The sequence below is a fragment of the Mirounga angustirostris genome, unplaced genomic scaffold (genome assembly GCF_029215605.1).
Source record: "Mirounga angustirostris isolate CCGP_5_RB_7025 unplaced genomic scaffold, mMirAng1.0.hap1 SCAF_9, whole genome shotgun sequence".
NCBI lineage: Eukaryota > Metazoa > Chordata > Mammalia > Carnivora > Phocidae > Mirounga > Mirounga angustirostris.
Genome location: NW_026991717.1, coordinates 114,371,495 through 114,392,027, shown reverse-complemented (window position 1 = coordinate 114,392,027; position 20,533 = coordinate 114,371,495). Strand labels below are relative to the sequence as shown.

The following is a 20,533-nucleotide window of genomic DNA, read 5'->3' as shown; positions in this document are numbered from 1 at the left end:
AAAGGTGCAGCTGAGGTACCAACTTGGAAATGAGATCCTGTGAGGGTGGGGCAGCATCCTTCAGGATGCAGGATACATCCTTAATCAATGGCCTTTCTAGTGGTTCTGAGACCCCAGTAAGTGGAATACACAAGACTGGGAACCAACAGGTAGAAACGGGAATGACCCACTTAGGATCTTTATCAATGACCCATTTGGGGAATTTGTGCTTCCCATTCCTACAACTTTAGGCTCTGTGCGTCTAAAGAACCCCGTGTCCAAAGTGGGGAGGACGAGGCTCCTGGTAGCTGGGGGGCATGATGGCCCCAATCCTGTAGTGAAGTCTGGGCAGAACGCTGCCACAGCCACTCCGGTTCTTGCACTGCTCATTTCCTTGGACTACAGTCTCTCTCTTCTGCCGCCCTTTTGAGATTTCCTCTTGACTAGGACCTCGCCTAGTCTAGGTGTTTACCTGCTCTTACCCCTAGCTTTACCTGTTGGGGCGACCCAGACTCCCTCATCTTTGAGAACTCCAAGCCCCTAGTCACCATGCCCTTCTGAAGCAGTACTCCCTAAGAAGTGCCTTCAGCATCTTGTTTTGATTCAGGACATCTCAGAAGAGCCACCCAGCTCCAGATCACCCCATGGATTTTAACTAAAGCCATTGCTCTAACTGCATCACAGTTCAATTTATTCCTCTGTTCAAACCAGCTTCTTGTGCTCCCTCACGTGTATCGTTCCTAAGAGCACTCCCCAGTCAACTTCCTGTGCAAAAATATCAGGCTCCAAGTCTGCTTCCACAGAAGCTAACCCACTACAGTCAACACCTTGGTCTAGGCCAACTGCCTCAAGGCTGAATTACGCAATAGCTTCCAATGACCTCTTCCAGGCTTCCCGTGCAATTTGAATGCCCTGTACGCTGCTGAGAGGAATTTGCCTCCCCAGGGGTATGATCTCAGGCGAATTACTGAACATCAGGTAGAAAAAACTTGTATGTCAATGGAAAACTATTCATGGTCTATAGCATACACTTTTGTCTTAGATTCTGATTCTGTGGGAGCTATTTTATGACTTTGTACGGTGTAGGTAACTGATAAGACATATAAATTCTGTTCCCTCTAACAGAGGTTCAAATGACTCCCTCCCTAAAACAACAACAAAACATTTATCTCCAATTTACAATTCCTTTCAATATTCCTTTACTCCATGTAACTGTGCTTTTCTAGAAAACTTAAATTTGAACTCATCATAACATGCAGTTAGTTCTCTGGATTCATGCATCAAATAAATTTTTGAACATGTGTACATTTTTATATCTGAGCGTCATGATTTTACCTTTTCCTGAAAATTAACTTGTAACCCTTAATTTCCACATATGTAAGATAACAGTAAAAACATCTGGCAGGTTTGTCGGGCATTTGTCTGGCACACAGTAGAGACTCACACCTTACTGCAATCAACCCTTTTCAAAGAAAATCATTACAGCATTCTAGAGAGTCCTTTTGCAAGAACTTGCAATGGAAATAGAATCTATTTTCCAGAATTTTTCATCTGGCAAGAGTTACCATATATCAGCCCTTTGCCACAGACATGGCATCTTTTCACTAATAGATCCACTGTCAAATCAGCCTGTCACTGTAATTTGTTATCATCTGTCCTTGAATACGGAATATTTCCAAGATCAATTTACTTTACAACAATCCTTTTCAGGCTAGACAAACACTCCACATTTTAAATGTTCTTTTTAAAAACAGACTTTACTTTTAATCTCTTAAAACATTTACTTGCTCTTAATGTTATGAGTGAGAAATTCTTTGAAAAAGTCCCCCCTTTCCCCAAATTAATGGTGTATTTCTAGAAACTAATTAAATTCTTCTTAGTTAGAAATGTAATAAAGTAGGAGGTCTAGTAAATTTATGTCCTCTGAATTATAAGACAGAGACTTTCCCAAACTTAAATAGTAAAAATTCTTGCCTATGGTTAAGACCGATACTCCCCAGTCAAAACAGGAAGGGCAAGTTGTTGCAGCGATCCAATTAAAGTGTCCAGGCAAAAGTGGAAACTGGATGTGCAAGGAAGCTCGAGCCTAACCTAGTTGTATTCACGTATCTGAAGAATGTGACAATACAAGAAATGCGGTGTGCTTGTGTGTCCAGAAAAAGAAAGTCAAACCCAAAGTTTGATAGTGTTTACAACCACAGAATAAAAAAACTAAAACTGACAGATGTAAATATTCTATCACTAGAAAAGTAGAAAAATTATAAAGCACATTTTCCAAGCCAGGAAGAAAAACAAATGATGTTCAGCTTCCTTGTGCTCTAACCCTAGGTCTATAAATTAACTTCTGATGGTCCATGTGGCCTATCAGTTATCTTCCAATGAGGCTGGGAGTGCCCTAATCTTCAGAACTGTATGTTAATAAATTGGCATTTTGATCAACATATTTATCTTCTACTTTATCATCAGTTAGTTCTGAAGTTAAATCAGGTTCTGAAAAAACCCAAGTTTCTACAAACCTTAGGTTCTGACAACACCAAGTTTATGTACTAACTCCTAAAGAGCTACAAAGCCAGCCATATTTGGATAGCCAATCGACCCCTCTCTAGAATCTCTCTCTCCACATTAATTCTAGCTCTTCTGCCATCTTACTCCTTTAACTAAAACACACTTCATGTAACTTTAGCTACACAGTGAAGCTAATGAAAATTTCATTATGGAAACAAATGCATCCTAAATTTGACTTCATTCTCCATGTTATCCAGAGAGTGGGGGCTGAGGATCTTGCATTTTTTAGGCCCGATGTCCATTTCCATGAAGCTTGCTGTGCTGGCCATGGGCAGATGAGCCAGTGTATGGCTCAGCGGCTACGCCATACCATCTAATTACTGGAGACACAGAAGCTCTCCCTGTTTGGGTACTTGTCATTTCTTTGTCCCTCTCACCCATGGCCCAGATCGCTTCTGCGTTTTCTTTCTGACCTGCATCTCCAGAGGGTGACCTAATATACATTGAGAAACAGAGATGTCAACTAGGGACATGCTGGAACTTGTGGAATTGGATAGTTTTCTGGTTTCCAGAAAGGAAAAGTTATTATTCAAGGGAAGCTATTTTTTGCCTCCTGTCTTCTGGCCCCATATGTCCAAAGAAAAAGTAAATCTAAGGTCACACAAAATGAGTCACAAGCCTCTAGATGGAGTAGTTTTCAGTAATTAAACCATTTTATTCTCCAAACACTCATCCTACCCAGTGCAGAAAAAAGATGATGAAGTTCCTTTAATTTTTGCCTGAAACACATTTCAGTGCTTAGGCTATCAATGGAGACTTTGTTCTATTGAAAGTGAATTGAAAAGTTAAACTCAGGGCTGGAAAAGGACTTTGGCTATCTTGCCTCTGCTGTTACTGCCCCTATATGATCCCGCTGTGTTCTGATACAGAAGGGTAATAAGGACCTCAGGCCAAGAATATAACTGCCTAGAAAAGAGAACATGGAAAAACCCACTGTGCTGCGACTGAAAACACTGATTTCTAAATAAAAAATACTGTGACCTATAATTTAATCAGTGTAGACAGGTAGGCAAGATGTTAATGAAATACCGTGTATTTTTCATTGGTCTGCCTGCTTTATCTGAGGTGTCTGGCCTACCTCCAGGATACACCTTGTACTGGATGGGACACACACGTCAGAACAGCTGCCAGGCCCACACTTATTTCTGAGGCCACTGATCCTGTCTTCTCTCAGCTCCTGCAATCTCAATGGACTTAGTTTATACCATGAGACCTTGCACTCTGCTCAACACCTGCAACACTCTCTATCATAGGTGAATACATCTGCAGGTTAGCTAGCAACTTAAGACATGGCTGAACTTGAAAGAATACCCTACATAAAGTCACGGTGAAGGCTAGCCAAAGCTTAAGTAACGTAATGTTATGATATAGAGAGGGGAATATGCCAATTGATCATAATAAGGATCTACACTTGCCAGAGGAGATTCCCCCCCAACCCATAATGGCAAGTAAGCATGTTGCAACAAAGCCTTCAACAAAAAACAATGAAAAAAAAAAAAAACTATACAAAATATAAAAATATATTTGAAGGCACCGGGGAGCTACTACCATAACCAACTTTAGAGGCTAAGACCCCCAAAAGAAGGGAAGCCCAGAGAACTATGATGGGTATTCAGTGCCACATCTGCCAATTTGAAAGCAGTGGCTGAGAGGATGAGAAGCAGAACAGAGCTTCTGGACTCTCCCAAGGTTGTGATGTCAATAGTTATAACTCAGGGAATACTAAAGATGAAACCCCAGACTGTTAAGTTTGGAATATCTAAAGGGCTATGGCATAGGAGTAAAGGTAAACTAGAAATCAAACAAATAGGCTCAGGAGACTGAAGTCCATCTTCCGAAAGCTCATTCTCTAATTTCCTATCTTGTCTGCCGAAAGTAAAAGTAAATCTTTTTGAGGAAGATAACAATCCAGAGCCTCAATTATCTATACATTCTCATATACAAGTTAAGTTCACATCAGAAATATGTAAAAACAACAACAAAAACATAAAAACTGATGAGAAGGAAACATGTTCAAGAGATCCAGATATTAAAATTATTAGACATGAACTTTAAAATAATGGTAGTTAATATGTTTAATAAATTAACAAGAGAGACTATCAAAAGCTAATTGAAAACTATATTAAAAATGGGAATTCTAGAACTGAAAAATAGGATTACTAAAACTGAGAACTCAATAGATCAATTTAACAGAAGACTAGATATAGCTGAAAGAAGAAATAAATAAATGAGGATATGCAGAGGAAAGTAGTTTGAAACATGGAGAGACTTAAGATAGGAAATTAAAAAAAAGTGTAGGAGATAAAAACACAGTAAGAAGGTTTAATATATTTTGTAATTGTAGTGCGAGGACAGAAAGGTAATATGCCAAAAGGAATGTCTGAAGAGATATGGTCAAGATTCAAGGGACAATAACAAAGCTTTGGCAAGATAAATACAAGGAAAACTATACAGAAGCTAAATATGGAAAACTACTAAAAATCACAACTACTAAGAATCACAAAAATGACATCTTAAAAATAACCAAAGAAATAAAAAGGTATTGCCTCTTAAAAAAGCAGTTGACTAAAAGAAACCAAGGAAGTCAGAAAACAGTGGGAATAATACTTTTGAAGTACAGAAAGAAAATAACTGCCAATTCAGTACTCTGTATCTTCCCCCCCAAAAAAACTTAAGAAAAACATTTTCACACAAGAAAAACAAAAACTCAAGGAATTTGTTACTAGCCGATCAAAAAGCTGTAAAGGGAGTTTTTCAGGCAGAAGTAATATTATCCCAAAAGAAATCATAAAAATTTGAAAGCAATAAAGAACAATGGAAGGAGTAAATATGTGGATAAATCTAAATTAATATAAGTTATACCAAATAATAACACCCTCAAAGTTTAAAATACAGAGTTAAAAATGCATGACCAAACAGTACAAAAGATGAGAAGGTAGAAATAGTCAATCCAAGAGGTGGTGAGGTACTTAGTAGGTAAATTTTAACTTCAATAACCACTAAAAGAATAATCAAAAAGATATATGGGTAATAAGCAAAAGGAGGGGTATAATAATGCAAATGCCTTATTCCAAAATGTGGCAAGAAAGGAGAAAAGATATATGGAAAAGAGGAGACAAAAAGAAAACAAATAGTAAGATGGTAAATTTAAGCCAAAAAAATCAGCAATTAAATGTAAATGGACTACATACTCCATTTAAAAAGACAAAGATTGTTGGGGTGCCTCAGTCAGAGTGTGCAACTCTTGATCTCAGGGTTGTTGAGTTCGAGCCCCACATTGGGTGTAGAGATGGCTTAAAAATAAAATCTTAAAAAAAAAGATTATCAAATTGAATTAAAAAATCCCTACTATATGGTAGTTTATACTCTAAAAATAAGAGCCAGAAAGGTTGAAAGTGAAAGGACGAATACAGTTATAATACACAAACATTAGGTATACTAACATCAGATAAAGTAAATTTTAGGGCAACAGGTATTACTAGACATGAAAAGAGCATTTCATAATGACTAAAGGCATCAAACAAATCTTCCAAATTTATATGCACCTAATAATGTAGCCTCAAAATATATAAACCAAAACTTGAAAGAACTAACAGTAAAAAATCTACAACTACAAAGCCCGCCCCCCCCAAATCAGTAAGACTATACAGGATCTCAATAACATAACAAAACTGACTTAACTGATATATTTAGTATAGAAGGCTGCCACAACTGCAGAATACTTGTTTCTCCCCCAAATGCCCACTGGAACATTTACCAAAATTGACAATATACAGAGCCACAAAGCAAGGCTAAACATTTCAAAGGATCATCAGGAGAGTTTCCTTGATCATGGCTATTAAGTAATAACTAGAAAATCCCAAATATTTGAAAATTAACCAACATGAGTCTGATTAACCCATGGGTAAAAGAAGAAATGATAATGGAAATTAGAAATTATAATGGAAATTGATAATAATGATTGGTAATAGAAATATGACCTGTCACATCTTGTTTGATGAAGCTAGAGCCAATGCTTAAAGAGAAATGTACAGCCTTGGGGCACCTGGGTGTCTCAGTCAGTTAAGCTCTTGATTTCAGCTCAGGTCATGATGTCAGGGTTGTAAGATCAAGCCCTGTGTCAGGCTCCATGCTGGGTGTGGAACCTGCTTAAGATTCCCTCTCTCCCTCTCCTTTGCCCCTCCCTTCCCTCTGGCATGCATGAGCTCTGTCTCTTTAAAAAGAAAAAAAATTACAGCCTTAAAATACTTACAGTAAGAGCAAAGGTTGAAAACCAAAAAGCTGAGTGTCCATCTCAACAAGTTAGAAAAAAACCCCAGCAAACTAAACCAGAAGGAAATAGAAGGAATATGATGTGGAAATAAAGCAATAAATAAATAAATAAATAAATAAATAAATAAATAAATAAATAAATAAATAAATACAAAGGTTGAGCAAAGCCAAAAGTCGGTCCTTTGAAAAGATAATCTCTTGTTGAGCCTAATCAAGAAAGGAAAGGCAAAAGTAATCAGTATTAGGAATGGTTAAGGGGACAAACCTACAGATGTTACAGACACTACAAAGGTGAAAGAATATTATGAATTACTTTTTGTCAATAAACTCGAAAATGAAAATGGGATAGACATATTCCTGTTAACAGTGAATCTCAGCACTGGGAGTACCCAAGACTCCCTCAGGGAATCCATTAGATCAAAATTATTTTCGTAATAACACTAAGATATCATCTGCCTTCTTCACTGTACTGGCGTGTATAGTAATTGGGCAGAAGACACGATGAGTCAAACTACAGGCACCTTAGCAGGAATCAAGGCAATGGCACCAAAATGTACCACTAGCCATTGTATTCTGTAGCATCACACACTCACAGGGGGGAAAATCAACTTCACCTAAGTGTCCTTGATGAAGTAACAGAAATTGTTAAATTTATTACATCTCGTTCCTTCAAAACACATCTTTCTGGGACGCCTGGGTGGCTCAGTCAGTGAAGTGTCTGCCTTCGGCTCATGTCATGGTCCCAGGGGATCCTGGGATCGAGTCCCGCGTCGAGCTCCTTGCTCAGCGGGAAGCCTGCTTCTCCCTCTCCCTCTCCCTGCCGATTTCCCTGCTTGTGCTTTCTCTGACAAATAAATAAAATAAAATCTTAAAAAAACCAAAACAAAACAACCCACATCTTCTTAAAATTCTACGTGGCAAAATGGGACGTATGTACAAAGCACTTCTTCAGCATACCAAAACATAGTTTTCTCAAAGAACAGCCCTTTTGTGATTGAGTTATGAGCTAAGCTAGTCCCTTTTTTTTTTCATGGAATGCCATTTCTACTAGAAAGAGACTAAGAGACAAACTATAATTATTCAGACTTCAGTATTTGACAGATTTTTCTCAAAAATGAAGTGTCTGTGGCTTTAAAGACAACTGACAATATTTGTTACCAATGATAAAATTTGAGCTCTCGATAAAAAGTTTAGAACACTTGAACACTATGAGCTTTCTAGCTCCCCAATAAAGGTGTATCTGACTAGACTGATGTTGATATGAAAAAAAGTGATTTTTTTATAATGCATAATGAAATGTGTCAACATTTGGAAGATCTGCATAATTCAGGGAACCATTACTTTCTAAATAAATGATGTTACAAAATCACACCCAGATAAAAGATCATTCCAAGTAAGGTAAGGCAACTTACCCAGTACAAATGGGATTCCACACTGCAACTAACCTTTAAGAAAGTATCACTTGTCTAATTTTAGTGAAGTATCAAGACAAGAATATCAACAATTATGAAAAGTTTATTAAAATAACTCCTCTCTTTTCCAAATATATATATATATATATATATATGAGGCCAGGTTTTCCTATGCTTTGACCAAAATAATATAATGCAACATACTGTATGTAGAGGCAGATAGTTCAGATGCCTCATACATTTTTTAAGTTGGAAGCATAATTTTAAATAAAAATGTTAACATGTAATGAGTTTAATTCTTATAGAAGTAATATCTTTGAGGGGCACCTGCGTGGCTCAGTCATTAGGAGTCTGCCTTTGGCTCAGGTCATGGTCCCAGGGTGTTGGGACCAAGCCCTGCATCGGGCTCCCTGCTCCACGGGAAGCCTACTTCTCCCTCTCCCACTCCCCCTACTTGTGTTCTCTCTCGCGCTGTCTCTCTGTCAAATAAATAAATAAAATCTTTAAAAAAAAAAACTTTAATATGTGTTTTAATTTCTAATGCAGTAAATATCTATATAAACCACATAAACCAAAACTCTTTGGGATGGGGGAGTCCTCAGTAATTTTTTTCTGAGGATTCAGAGACCCAAAAGTTTTGAGAACTGCAGTCCTAGAAAAACCCAACTTGCCAAAACTAACAATAAAGAAACAAAATCTGAATCCATAATTAGAAGCCTTTGCCTAAAAATCATTCCAGGTCCAGTTGGTTTCACTGGTAAATCCCTCCCCCGCTCCAATAATCTAAGGAAGGAAATAATTTACAGAGAGAAAAGCAAAAAAGTCATTGTAAGGCAGCCCCTGAGGAAAGGAGAGCAAACATCTGCACCCTTGTCTGCCTACGGCTCTGCTGATTTTCTGCTCTAGATCTGCTACAGATGCATCCTAGAAGAAACACCTTAATTCTCTGGTGGTCTGAGTCTCTTGTTTCTTGAAAACAGTACCCAAATTCTGGAGAGTATATACAAATCTGTTGTGGACATTTTAGTCAACACTTTTGTATGCACTGTGTAGCAACCATACTGTTTGGGGAATGGACTCCAGCTTGAAGGCTAGCTCGGATTTGTCTGAGCCAATCATGGTAATTCTGTTTCTCTTGTCCATGACGGGTTTAGAAAATCAGGACATTGGGACAAGTTAAGGATCTTGCCTATGTTAAATCTTATATTAAAAAGATGCCTGGAGAAATATGCTGAGGCTTCTGGGAAATTTTCCCATGTAAGAGAGATAAATTAGAAGTGTTTTTCTTTCTGGATGATGATGTGTATACAATGGGGTCTAGAACTACAGACAGCTAAAGTCTGAAAGGAAGCCAGCATACACAAGGGGTAGAGTTGAGAAAATCACAGATATACAGAGCTAGAGTAACATGAACAAACCAATCCTAAAAGCCCAGTCTACCCTTAATTTTGTAGTGAGCCCATTTCCTATATTCGGCAACTTTGAAATGGGTTTTCTCTTTCTTGCAACTATAAGCATCCCAAGTAAGTTACTATTTTGAAACTATTTAAATGAATACTGTTTCAAATTGCAGTTGTACAAAAGGAATCACTCCCAAATTAATAAGCTAGACAAACCCGCATTCTGTCTGAAGAAAGGCACACCTTCCATTTGTGCTACACTGTATTGGTAGAAAATCAAGAAGTCGTGGATGGTGTGTGAGAGCAAACCCATTAACCATTAAAAGTATTATGAATACAGAGGAACTACTTGGTATCTGCTTAAATTCAACATTGTCCTGGGATGTTGATTTTATCTGATAAAGACAGGTCAAGAGTATATGCTTTAGAATCAGACTGGAGACCTCGAGTATTCTTATAAGGGCCAATTATTATGTATTCACACAAAGTTCTGGGGAGCAAAAGGGAGCCTAGGACCAAAGGATGGCTTTTCCCTTTGGCAGAGTTCACTGCACACTGAAACTGAATGGTTTCTGAAAAGGCTACCAGACAAGATGGATTCACCTCTAGCCACTTGCTGTTTTGTGTATCCTAAGAAGTTACAGAGCAATCTAGGGATCCCCTTTTACCAAATTACATTTTCCCAAGTATGAAGTTTAGTTATACTTCATTTCCTTTAATAAGCACATATGGGGGGGGTAGATAAAACAAGTATTCTGCATAGTAAGTGCAGACTGAATACCCAAGAAACCACTATTTGGTCATGTCCTTACTTCACAGGATCCTTTTCACCTTCCCCACAGGAAAACGCATCTAACCTCGTGAGATCCAGTGGCTACCGGTCAGCAAAACTTCTGGATCCTTTAGGAGGAAAAATCCTAAGTAAACTGCACTTTAAGAACAATGGAGAGGTTATATGGGACTCAAACTTCATGTCAACCCCCCTTTGAATATCTGGCTCTAAGATGATGCAGAGAATTTCTTTCTTTGGAGATGTGTTTCTTCTAACCAGCAGGCTTCCTGTCACTAGAAAAATTAAGACTAAATACCACTACATTTCCAGTTGTGCCACTGTGATCCTGGGTGGGAAGAGAGCAAACTGTCTGGGACTCTGATACAGATGGCACCTCATCTGCAGCCTGGCGGTTTGGGTTGTTACTAATAGTTAAAATGACTCACTAAAGGCTTCCTAAGTGATTTGATCAAGAGCAGATCTATTCTTCTTGTTAAGTCAGCTTGCACTTTTCTCTAAGTATTATACATGTAAACAGTGGGTTAGTACACACCTCAGGCTAGCGTTTGCCTGATTTTGATGACTATAATCATCAAAAAAAGAGTTCAACTCTTTTTCTATACTGTAACTTAGTGTAATATAGTGAACACATGTACACTTTTATTATCCTGCATGTTCCATCTAATATATCATTAATACGACATAGATAAATTCAAGACATAAACTACCACCTTTCTACCAAGTATGAAAAGATATCCTTTTAATATGAAATATGTACATTTGTTATAAGCTGAATCACATGTTTATAGCCCAAAGCTTCTGATTAAAATGATTATTTCAGAACCAAGTACATGTTTTAAAATATGCTATGCAGAGCTTAATATGGTATACTTGAATTTTTCTTAATTTGACAAAAATGGACAGAAGGCAAAATGAAAAAAAATTTATTTCCTCTGTTTTATCCACTGTCAATACTGTATTTTTGATGCAATATATTTGCAAAGAAAAAAAAACAATCTCAGCTTTTATTTTCCATTTTAAACACTACAATATTTACAAGCTATTTAGAATAACAAACACTCAGACGCACACACACTCACGGACCCACGCAAGTACATATATTCTTATCTCTGGTTTATACTGAATGCTGGTAAAGGCAATGAATGCTTTCAGAGCCCATGATCAGAAAAGGGAAACCCATTTTCCTTCCTCACACAGATCTTCCTGAACCACTTTTAGTATTCTTCCTTCCATTTCCTCATGCAGAGCTCATTGTATAGGGTTAATCAGTTTTTTACAATTTATTTTTACTTAAACTATAAGCTTTAAAAAGCATAAGCAGACATGATTTCCCCCACATTTCCGTTATTTTGGTTGCAGAATCAAGCTTCACATATAAAAAATCTTGTTTAACCACAGTCACTCTAAACCCAAGAGTCATCCGGAGCAGCCATCTCATTTTCTACCTGCTACTCTGTTTTGAATCCCAGGGCATCGCGTCATCTGTGCAAGTAACACCCAGGCAGCCATCCTTCCCACCATCTTACACGACTGTTGTTCCTTCTAGCGTGGCTCCACTGAATCATAAATTGTCAGGTGCAGAGCTGAGGGCGTAAGAAAAAAGGCCTGACCCTATATAATAGGTATAAGTCTTATGACAGAGTTGTCATGTAGCCCTGCGATGACAATCGACTCTGGTTCCCCCAAAGAATGTTGTGTTGCTTCCATAAAATGGCAGATATTAAAGTTTAGCTCGCAAATAGAACTTCAGGAAGAATATGTGGCTAATAGGCAATATAGAGAAATTCTTATCATACATAATTCTTGACAGATGACTCTGGTGAGGTGATTTAAAGCAGAAAATATACTTGTTTCAAGCAAAATTAATGCTCCACTCACATACCTACCAGATCTATTTGTATAATAATTAATTCCTTTCCAGTCACAATTCTTACCAAAACACTTCACAAGTTAAAAATGAGAAGGCCTAGGTGTATACCAACCAGATTTTTTCAACAGAGAAATGAAGAAGAGAGAGGCTAGTTTTTAAATACTTAGTTAAAAACCCCTACAGATATCCAATGTAATATTAAAACTTATGCTGCACAAATACATGGTCCTATCTGACTTTCCTCTTTCTCTACATCAATAAAACTCAATGTCCATGTAAGACTGAAACCAAAAGTTCAAAGGCCATTAACAGGTTCCAAGTATCATTTTAGCCTTGATTGACATTATTTTTCCACTCATTTTAGAATTAAAGGAAAAACCTCTGGAACAAAAATTGATGTTGTATACCTTCTCTGAACAATTTATCATATCAAAAGAAAATGGACTGGGTCTGTGTCCAGGCAAAGTAATTTTGTGTGATTATATTACACTACAGAAAAGAGTAAGAATGAATCCTGAGGGCTTAAACAAAGGGCTGGAGGACTGTCTATATTAATGAAAGAATAAGGAAGATAAACAAAAAAGTAATTAATCTGGGTAGCAGTTTATAGTTTAATAGCCGTAAACATAAATTCCAAGACTTCCTAAGCAAAATTACTAAGGTATCTTTTTCTCAAGTCATATATTTAGGAGGAAAGATTTTTGAAAGTTAACTAAAAGAAGAAGATAATTTTAGACTCTGGGCAAAGCATAAGTTTAAAAGACCTCGTTCTGGATGGATGACTCAATGCGGCAATCCACCAAATGAAGAATTTCTAAGCAGAGGCAGAAGGATGCTACTCGGAAGCAAAGTAGATTTTATTAAGGCTAGGCTACCCTTGCTTAGATCTGAGGCTGTTTTTTTTATATTTTGATAGAATATAGAAAAACAAAGCAATCCAGGAAGAAAAACACATCTTCCTAATGAGCTTAGTCTCCACATAAAAACATATTTTCATTGCCTGACATCTGGTACACAGAGTAATTTTCCACACCTCACTCAGGATAGAAACACTGACTACTTTGTTTCAAGGATTAGTAAAAGTATCTCAGATACACTTGAAATATTTTTAAAACCACTTCAAATCTAATGGAAGCTCATCTTCCAATAACAGAAACTCAGAGAAGGCAGAAGACTGATGAAGTTTGTTCATTAATTTCCTGAAAGGTAATTAATCTCCTCTTACCTTAAAAATATACAGCCTCACCACCTACTCTTCCAAGCCCCTTAAATATCAACAGCTAATATTAATCTAGACTCCTGGAAAATTTAGAATTCTTTAGAAAAATGTGAACATTTAAAGTTTTATCAAGTATTGAAAACGGTGTAAAAAGAGAGCTCACACCAAGTTATAAGCTGGAAGAGTAACCAAAAGCTTAACTTCGAGTTATAAAGCGAATTTTGCCACTGAATGAGAGGAAATAAGAAAAAAAAGCTAACAATTTATAATTCACTCCAGGACTCTCTCTCAAAAGAAGGAAAAAACAAAATCAAACAAGAAAAAGACCAGAAAGATATCAATGAAACTCTGTTTAAGGGAAATGCATAAAAAGCTAGTATTTTAATTCTATATTCTTATTTTCAAATTATGGAATTGAATTCTGAAAGTTTTGGCAATTGTGAACTAAAGACGCTAGTGTATGTATGCTGGAATCTTGTACACTAACGAAGAAAGTTAATCAGGGACTCTAAACAAACAGCTCACTATTCTCCAAGGTGGGGTGGGAAAGGTAGACTAAGACAGTACGATCAACTTACTTAATGGAAGCATGTATATTTGTATGTAATAATTCAGGTCCAATTATTGTTAAGACATGAATCTTTCTTTGAATTATCACTGCTTCCTCTGACATAATTATTAGAAAAGTATTTTGATTTTCAAAAGACTATCAGTTTTAGACTTAAAAAAATAAGAACAGGGCTCCTGGTAGGGGTCCCTAATTCATAAATTCACTAAAGGGCTATCTGATAATAAAATTCAACTTGTTTTGAGATGAATGTCCATAGTTGCTACCCCAAATCAAGACCCAATATATATGTTCTGTATAACATCTAGTCTTATGTTTTTAGACTATGGTAATGTGTTTAACAATTGGGGGTGGGAAGTTAGGAATAAAAATAATTCTAGCCCTTCAGACTGAATCATCTGAAGCCCAGGTTTTTTTTACCCTCATGTAAAAAATGAATTATCTTCCATTTAAGATTGAAAGGGCTCCATTTATCTTCCCATCTAGGTAATGACCATGAAAAGATCATCTTCATTTCAGAAAGAGAACAAGCAGCAGGAATCATAACTCCTTTGAGAATATCTTAAATAAATATAGATGGTTAGACAGACAGATCATATATTCAGTTTCAGAAGAGAAAAATAAAAGCCTGAACCTTAATGACATACTGTGAATTTGCCAAAATGAGGCAAATACAGAATACAGAATGTCACGACAGTATCAGGAAAATACATTTTAATTGGTCAATTTAGCAAGGGTACCCTTTGTGTAAAGGTTCAGGAAATCCCTCGACAAATGTTTTTAAAAAGTAAATTCTGAAAAGTGTGAAGTATGGAAACATCAGCACGAGGCACACTAGGTCCTAAATTACCACAAAAATTTTAAATTAGAAAAGGGCCAAACAGATGAAAGTGCAGTCAGGTGGCGTGTATTAGCTACTTAGTTTTCCTTCCTTCTGCTGAAGTGTTTTGCTGCTCTGGAGGAGCAACAGTAGGGAGCGAGGAGGGAGACAGCTCCTCTCTTCTGTCACCTCATCAGAAGACACTTTAAGCCTGTGCCATCCCATACAGGAGCCACCAGGCACATGTGGCCAGCGAGTACTGGAAATATGACTAGTGCCATGTGCTGAATGAGTTAACACTTTGGGTGCATTGGATTCACTAAATTACAAGATTAAAATCGATTTCACCTGCTTCTTTTTACTTCCCATTTACAGCGGGGTAGAAAGATGGCTGCTCCTAAATGCTCAGAGGAGATACACAGTCGTCTTTGGAGTTTCACACAAAGGGGGAAAGTTTTCTGAAGGCTCTAAAAAATGCCAAAAGTTGAAAATTAAATCTACACTGCAGTTTCCACCTAGCCCAATTGTAAATCTGAATTATATATTTCCCTGAATACACACATATTTTAAAAAAAAAACAATAAAATTTATGAGACAACATATTAAGTCAATTTCACAGTTATAAATATTTCAAATTACACCTACACACTATAAATTACAGGAAATAAAATTCAAGTAATAGAAAAAGAAGAGAGGAGCAAAATAAAAGGTGAGGTTATTTAGAGAGGGATATATCAGTAAGAACTGCACCATTGGGATAATTTTGTTCAAAAAAATTCTGCTTGACTAACTGAACTGCATGTGAATAACTTCAAGAGCTAATAACTCTTACAAGAAAAGCAATGAATTCTTTCTTTAAATTCCCGGATGTTCATCTTTGTCTTTGAAAAACAAAAATCTTTTCTTCCCAGCACTGACCCCAGCAGAGCTTGCCCCAAGTGGAGAGAAGCAGAGGGCCTGGGGCACCTGGTGCTGGGGCTCATCTGACATGTGGACACAGGAGTTGGCAGTAGTGTTCACAGGACCGATGCGCTGACTGTTATCTCCGGGAAATGCCAAAGGTGAAGCTCAGTGTGTCTTGCGATTTAGCGTCATTTTAAAGAAAACACCCAATGTACTGGCATGAAGTACACACCCTAACAGAAAATGAGCAGCACGGTTTCTGCTATATGTTTAAGGAAAGGGAAGGGGTTAATCCCAAAGGCAATTTAAATAATGGTATTTTATTTTTATATATAAATAAATGTTCTGAGAAATCTCAGACTAGTGCATTGTTGTAAAAAATTAGTGCAGTTTTCTCATTAAAGTTTTTAGCGCTCAAGGAATAAATCTATGTCTGTTCATAGTCTCTTTCACTGTACATTAAACGTTCACACTGCGAAACGTCTAACTGAAGGTTTCTATACTGGTCTGTTCTTAAAAATCAAGGTAAATGGATTTCATGTTCTGTGACAAAACATGGCAATTATTTTTGGCAAAGAAATTAGAAAAATATGAGATCGTAGTTTAGAAATGAAGAGCTTGTTGATGTAAAGCATAGGCAATACATAGGAAAAAGCTTTTTTTAAGATTGTATTTTTAACAGAACTTTATCCTTCATGCAAAATGTTTTCTTGGCAGCTAACTTAAAAAAATATTTCAGCTTTATTTGGGGATGGAGACAGTGACAGGAGTCAGGGTGAAGGGCAAAGGAGAGGCGCTTAACCAAGCCTGCTCTCCGTCCCGAGTCTCTCCCATACAGGAGCAGAGGAATACCCGCAGGCATCTTCCACGCACTCCTCTCCTTTTCCAACGTCTTGGAATGGAGAGGGCAAAGAAACGTAGTTTATAACACTGGCTCACACTTCGGCCCCAAGTTCTAGTACCCCCGTTTCAATGACAGTCACATATTTATCATCAATCTGGACCAGAAGTACTGTCTTGTCGATGTGGGATCTAGTACCTGGATCTCTGCTGCAAGGCACCCATCGGTGAATCACCTGATGATTCAGAATAAAGTAAGTTAGTGAGAGACCTTGAAAACATTCACAAAATTCACTCAAAATTAGAGGTAGTAATTCCGTTCGGTAATTTAGCAAAAGGTACATTTAAAAAAACATACGCATAAATTATCCAAACACATGCAAACAAGTCAGTCAGGCTACAAAAAAGTGAGCGCATGGGTCAGCTTCGTGAGAGAACTTACATGGCCTTCCATGCCCTCCTGAGGACTCCAGTCTTTCCAGCTGTTTCTCCCAGCTTTTAACCGAATAGCCTCCTCAGGCCACTGCAGCTCTTTCCTTTTTGACAGGTTGATCCCATCCAGAATCTGACTGGGATCGACAATCTATATTGCAAATAAATACGGGTCATTTCCAATTCAATTTTTTCTCGATGACAAATTACATAATCTCAAACAAAATTTCTCTCACAGACTTGTTGAGTCTCAAGTTCTCCACTGCCTATAACTGAACAAAAACAATCTGGAGGGCCACCTCCTGAATTCCTTTTAGCCCCCTGGCTGACCTTACTGCAACGGCCACACACCAGCAGCTGGCAACATTCAAACATATGCTAGTCTTCAGCCTAAGTAACAGGAAGGTGTGTTCTCATCAGAATCCTTCACTCGACAAACGAGAAGTAAAAACAAATGAGTGACACAACAGCACAAGAACCAGGTGCTTACTCACTTGGACTCGGTAAATCACGTCCCCCCTTTTGGCCTGTGAATTATTGGCAGGACTTAAGGTGTTGCCCGGCTGGGCGTCAGTGGCACTGCTCTGACCTCCCTCTGTCCCAAGAAAGCCCACGAGAGTGTGATGTTTGCAGGCCGGGATGCTCTGGCTGGAGCTGCTGGAAGAAGGCAGGCCATGCTGCACGCAGGCCATGCCACTCTGACCGGAGGGCTCCATCTGGTTCACCATAGAGAGGCGGGACTGGATGGAGGACGGTAAGTTTCGAAGCGATATCTGACTCGTGGAAGAGCGCCGACAAGGCACAAATCCCGTGGTGGACATCCGGAGGGACGAGTGCCGGCTGCTGTAGCAGTAAGAAGACTGGCTGGCCACTGAGCCGCGAGCAGGGGACTGTCTGACCAGGCTTGACTGTACGGAGTGGGAGCTGTGGCTAGTGCCTAGCGAAGGATAAACAACAACAGCATTCTAAGTGCAATGATTCAAACACGGGTTTTTTTTTTTTTTCTTTGTAGTTTCTAAGAGCTTTTCCCTTAAGTAATTACTTGGTCAATTCACTGAATTTAAATTATACCTAAAACTTTTTTTAAAAAAGTTTATATTTATACCTACAACTTTTTTAAAAAAGATTTTATTTGAGAGAGAGAGTGCAAGAGAGCATGCAAGCGTGCACATGCACACGTTGGAAGAGGGATAGAGGCAGAGGGAGGGACAGAATCTCCAACAGACTCCCTGCTGTACGTGGAGCCCGATGCAGGGCTTGATCTCCCAACCCTGAGACCATGACTTGAGCCAAAACCAAGAGTTGGACACTTAACCGGCTGTGCCATCCAGGCACCCCTATACCTAAAACTTTTAATGTTGTCAAAAAGAAATAAATATCTGAAATCTGTTTTCTTGTGTGGTTTTGATAATAATTTTAATTTGCTAATGCTTTTTAAAATTAAAATTCTGGGACAAAACCAAGATATATAATTTCAGCAAGTATCAGGATTTAACATTGAGATGAATCCTAAAATATCTTCCACAGAAATATTTCAGAATAATAAGAATGCCTCTTTAACATTTCAGAAATGAAATATCTCATGAAATGAGACCACAAGAAATATTTATTAAGGATCTACTATGTGGTAAGATCTGTAACTACTACTTCTCAAAAGTATAGAATTAATGTCCTTTCAATCCATTCCAATGACAAACTACATAGTCTATAGAGAGATGGTGATACCACACTGTAATTTTCATATCCATTAAGGGATTACTACTAAATATGAATTATCAGTGATACTGAATAGCAGGTCCTTCTGTGTTGGTTTGATATGATTCCTCAGGTTCATCTTTTTCCTGACTTATTATAATAATAATGTGAAGATTAGGAAATAATTAACTATATTGAAAAAATTGCTCCATGTACTTTCTATCTGAAAATAAAGAGCTGATCAAAATAAGAGCATTTAAAAAAGCACAATGAAAGTTCTAGCTTTTCACTCAGAAGTTACAGAAGAACATACAAAATGTTGGTAATACATCTATTTTGAGTCTTAATTCCAATGCTATTGGATTTTTTTTTTTTTAAAGATTTTATTTATTTATTTGAGAGAGAGAGAGCACATGAGAGGGGGGAGGGTCAGAGGCAGAAGCAGGCTCCCTGCCGAGCAGGGAGCCCGATGCGGGACTCGATCCAGGGACTCCAGGATCATGACCTGAGCCGAAGACAGTCGCTTAACCAACTGAGCCACCCAGGCGCCCTGGATTTTTTTTTTTTTTAACTTAACAGTAAATGTCTTAAGACTTCATCTCATTCATGTGAAGCAGTAGGGGAAAAGACAGTACTGAATCAACCAACCAGCCATATGAAAACAGATTAAATATGATTCCAACTGCATACCAGGTGGATGACAGATCTTGTGTAAAAAGAAAATTGGTGAAAAACAAAAACAGAAAAACCAAACCCTCATGCCTTGGGATAGGAAAAATTTTCTTAAGTAGGATATAAAAAGTACTAATCATAAAAGAAAAGATCAGTAAATTGCTGTACACTAAAATAAAGAACTTTTGTCAAAAGAAGATGAGCCACCCTTCTTAGGAAGAGAATGGGAAGACAAGGGATAGAATGGCAAAAGATATTTGTAGTACAGAAAGCTGAGAAAAAACTCAAACACAAAATATACAAATAAGAAAAAGATAATCATGGAACTAGAGGGTATTATGCTAAGCGAAATAAGTCAGTCAGTGAAAGACAAACATCCTATGATTTCACTCATATGTGGAATTTAAGAAACTAAACAGAGGAACAAAGGGGAAGGGAAAGAAAAATAAGATAAAAACAGAGAGGGAAGCAAACCGTAAGAGACTCTTAACTATAGAGAACAAACTGAGGGTTGCTGGAGTGGAGGTAGGTGGGGGATGGGGTAAATGGATGACGGGCATTAAGGAGGGCATTTGTTGGGATGACCACTGGGTGTTGTATGTGGGTGATGAATCACTGGATTCTGCTCCCGAAACCAGTGCCGCACTGTATGTTAACTAACTTGAAATTAAATTAAAAAAAAGAAAAGAAAAAGATAACCAAAGAGGAAAATGGGCAAGAGACTTAATAGGTACTTCAAAAAGAGGAACAGGTGATAAACTGATTTAAAACCTTCCAATCTTAGGCATCAGAGCAATGTAAATTATAACAACGAATTAAAGATCACCCTTCTCCCGTCCCTCTCAGCAAGCAGGGAGCAGAGATGGGAACTGGTAATACTCCACGCTGGTGAAAGGTTACAGGATGGGCATTCCGATGTATGACTGGGGAGAGTACCAATTGGTAAAAAACAAACAAAACAAAACAAAAACAAACAAAAACTTGCTAGAAAGATTTTTGGCATTATGTGTCATGAATCTTAAATATTCTCATAAACTTTGACTTAATGATTGCATTTTTAAAGTCTCTAGCCCAAGAAAATAGTGATTACAAA

The 20,533-nt window shown here is 37.7% G+C and overlaps 1 protein-coding gene across 13 annotated transcripts in view; it reads right to left on the bottom strand.

Annotated features, from left to right (window-relative positions):
• The window catches only part of PCNX1 (pecanex 1), a 353,336-nt gene that overhangs the window by 175,758 nt on the left and 157,045 nt on the right, over positions 1 to 20,533 (bottom strand). For 8 of the 13 annotated variants that reach the window (XM_064571266.1, XM_064571267.1, XM_064571269.1 and 5 more), the window contains 3 exons: positions 17,568 to 18,010; positions 17,084 to 17,224; positions 11,329 to 16,877 (listed from right to left, as the gene is read on the bottom strand). In XM_064571266.1, the coding sequence (XP_064427336.1) occupies positions 16,737 to 16,877; positions 17,084 to 17,224; positions 17,568 to 18,010 (725 nt within the window). In that variant the 3' untranslated portion in view covers positions 11,329 to 16,736. Of the gene's footprint in view, positions 1 to 11,328; positions 16,878 to 17,083; positions 17,225 to 17,567; positions 18,011 to 20,533 lie in introns of those variants that run through there. The other 5 variants (XR_010405241.1, XR_010405239.1, XR_010405240.1 and 2 more) reach the window with 2 other exon arrangements.